At 41.0% G+C, this 607-nt stretch overlaps 1 protein-coding gene across 1 annotated transcript in view; it reads right to left on the bottom strand.

Annotated features, from left to right (window-relative positions):
- Positions 1–607, bottom strand: part of pkn1b (protein kinase N1b) — a 41,778-nt gene extending 41,171 nt beyond the window's left edge. The window contains exon 1 of the mRNA XM_060865434.1: positions 483–607. Within this exon, the coding sequence (XP_060721417.1) occupies positions 483–509 (27 nt within the window). The 5' untranslated portion in view covers positions 510–607. The remainder of the gene's footprint in view (positions 1–482) is intronic.

The following is a 607-nucleotide window of genomic DNA, read 5'->3' as shown; positions in this document are numbered from 1 at the left end:
GTCAAAACAGGGACAAGTGGTCAAGGTTAATGGAAAAAAAAATAGAATAAAACACCAACAACAAAAGAGCTCTGTGTGTGTGTGTGTGTGTGTGTGTGTGTGTGTGTGTTAGTTACTATACTGAGTCATACAATACTCTGCTTTAAATAAAACATGCTGGCTTTGAGAAAAGGACCAGAGACGCTTCTAAACTCCCGGAACCATGTTGTGTACTTTTAGTGGGTGTCTGTTATCTAGGACAGCGCATGTGATGGTGCATGTGATGAACCTTTCAGTGGTCTTAAGATGCAGCCTACAGGTACAGAGCATGTAGTCATGACGATACCACCCCAGCAATGAGGAAAAGTTTCATACAGTTTCATCCCTTTATTCCTGAGATCTAACTGTCTGCCTATGAGACATACAGAAGAAGGTGGTGTACTTCAGATTAAAACAGTGTTTTAGAAGAATAAAGGAGTTTTAAATGTCATTGTAAGACTTACCTGGGCTGGGTCCATGACGTTAGCCATCTCAGGTGTGCTGAACAGAACAATTTCAGTAGGTTTGTAACTAATAGAGTCTTATTCTGACCTGCAGCAGGTGAAACTCTACCTTCTGTATCAGGTTG

This window comes from Tachysurus vachellii, chromosome 3, assembly GCF_030014155.1.
Source record: "Tachysurus vachellii isolate PV-2020 chromosome 3, HZAU_Pvac_v1, whole genome shotgun sequence".
Classification (NCBI taxonomy): Eukaryota; Metazoa; Chordata; class Actinopteri; order Siluriformes; family Bagridae; genus Tachysurus; species Tachysurus vachellii.
The sequence above is the reverse complement of the archived record's forward strand: the minus strand, read 5'-3'. Positions and strand labels throughout refer to the sequence as shown.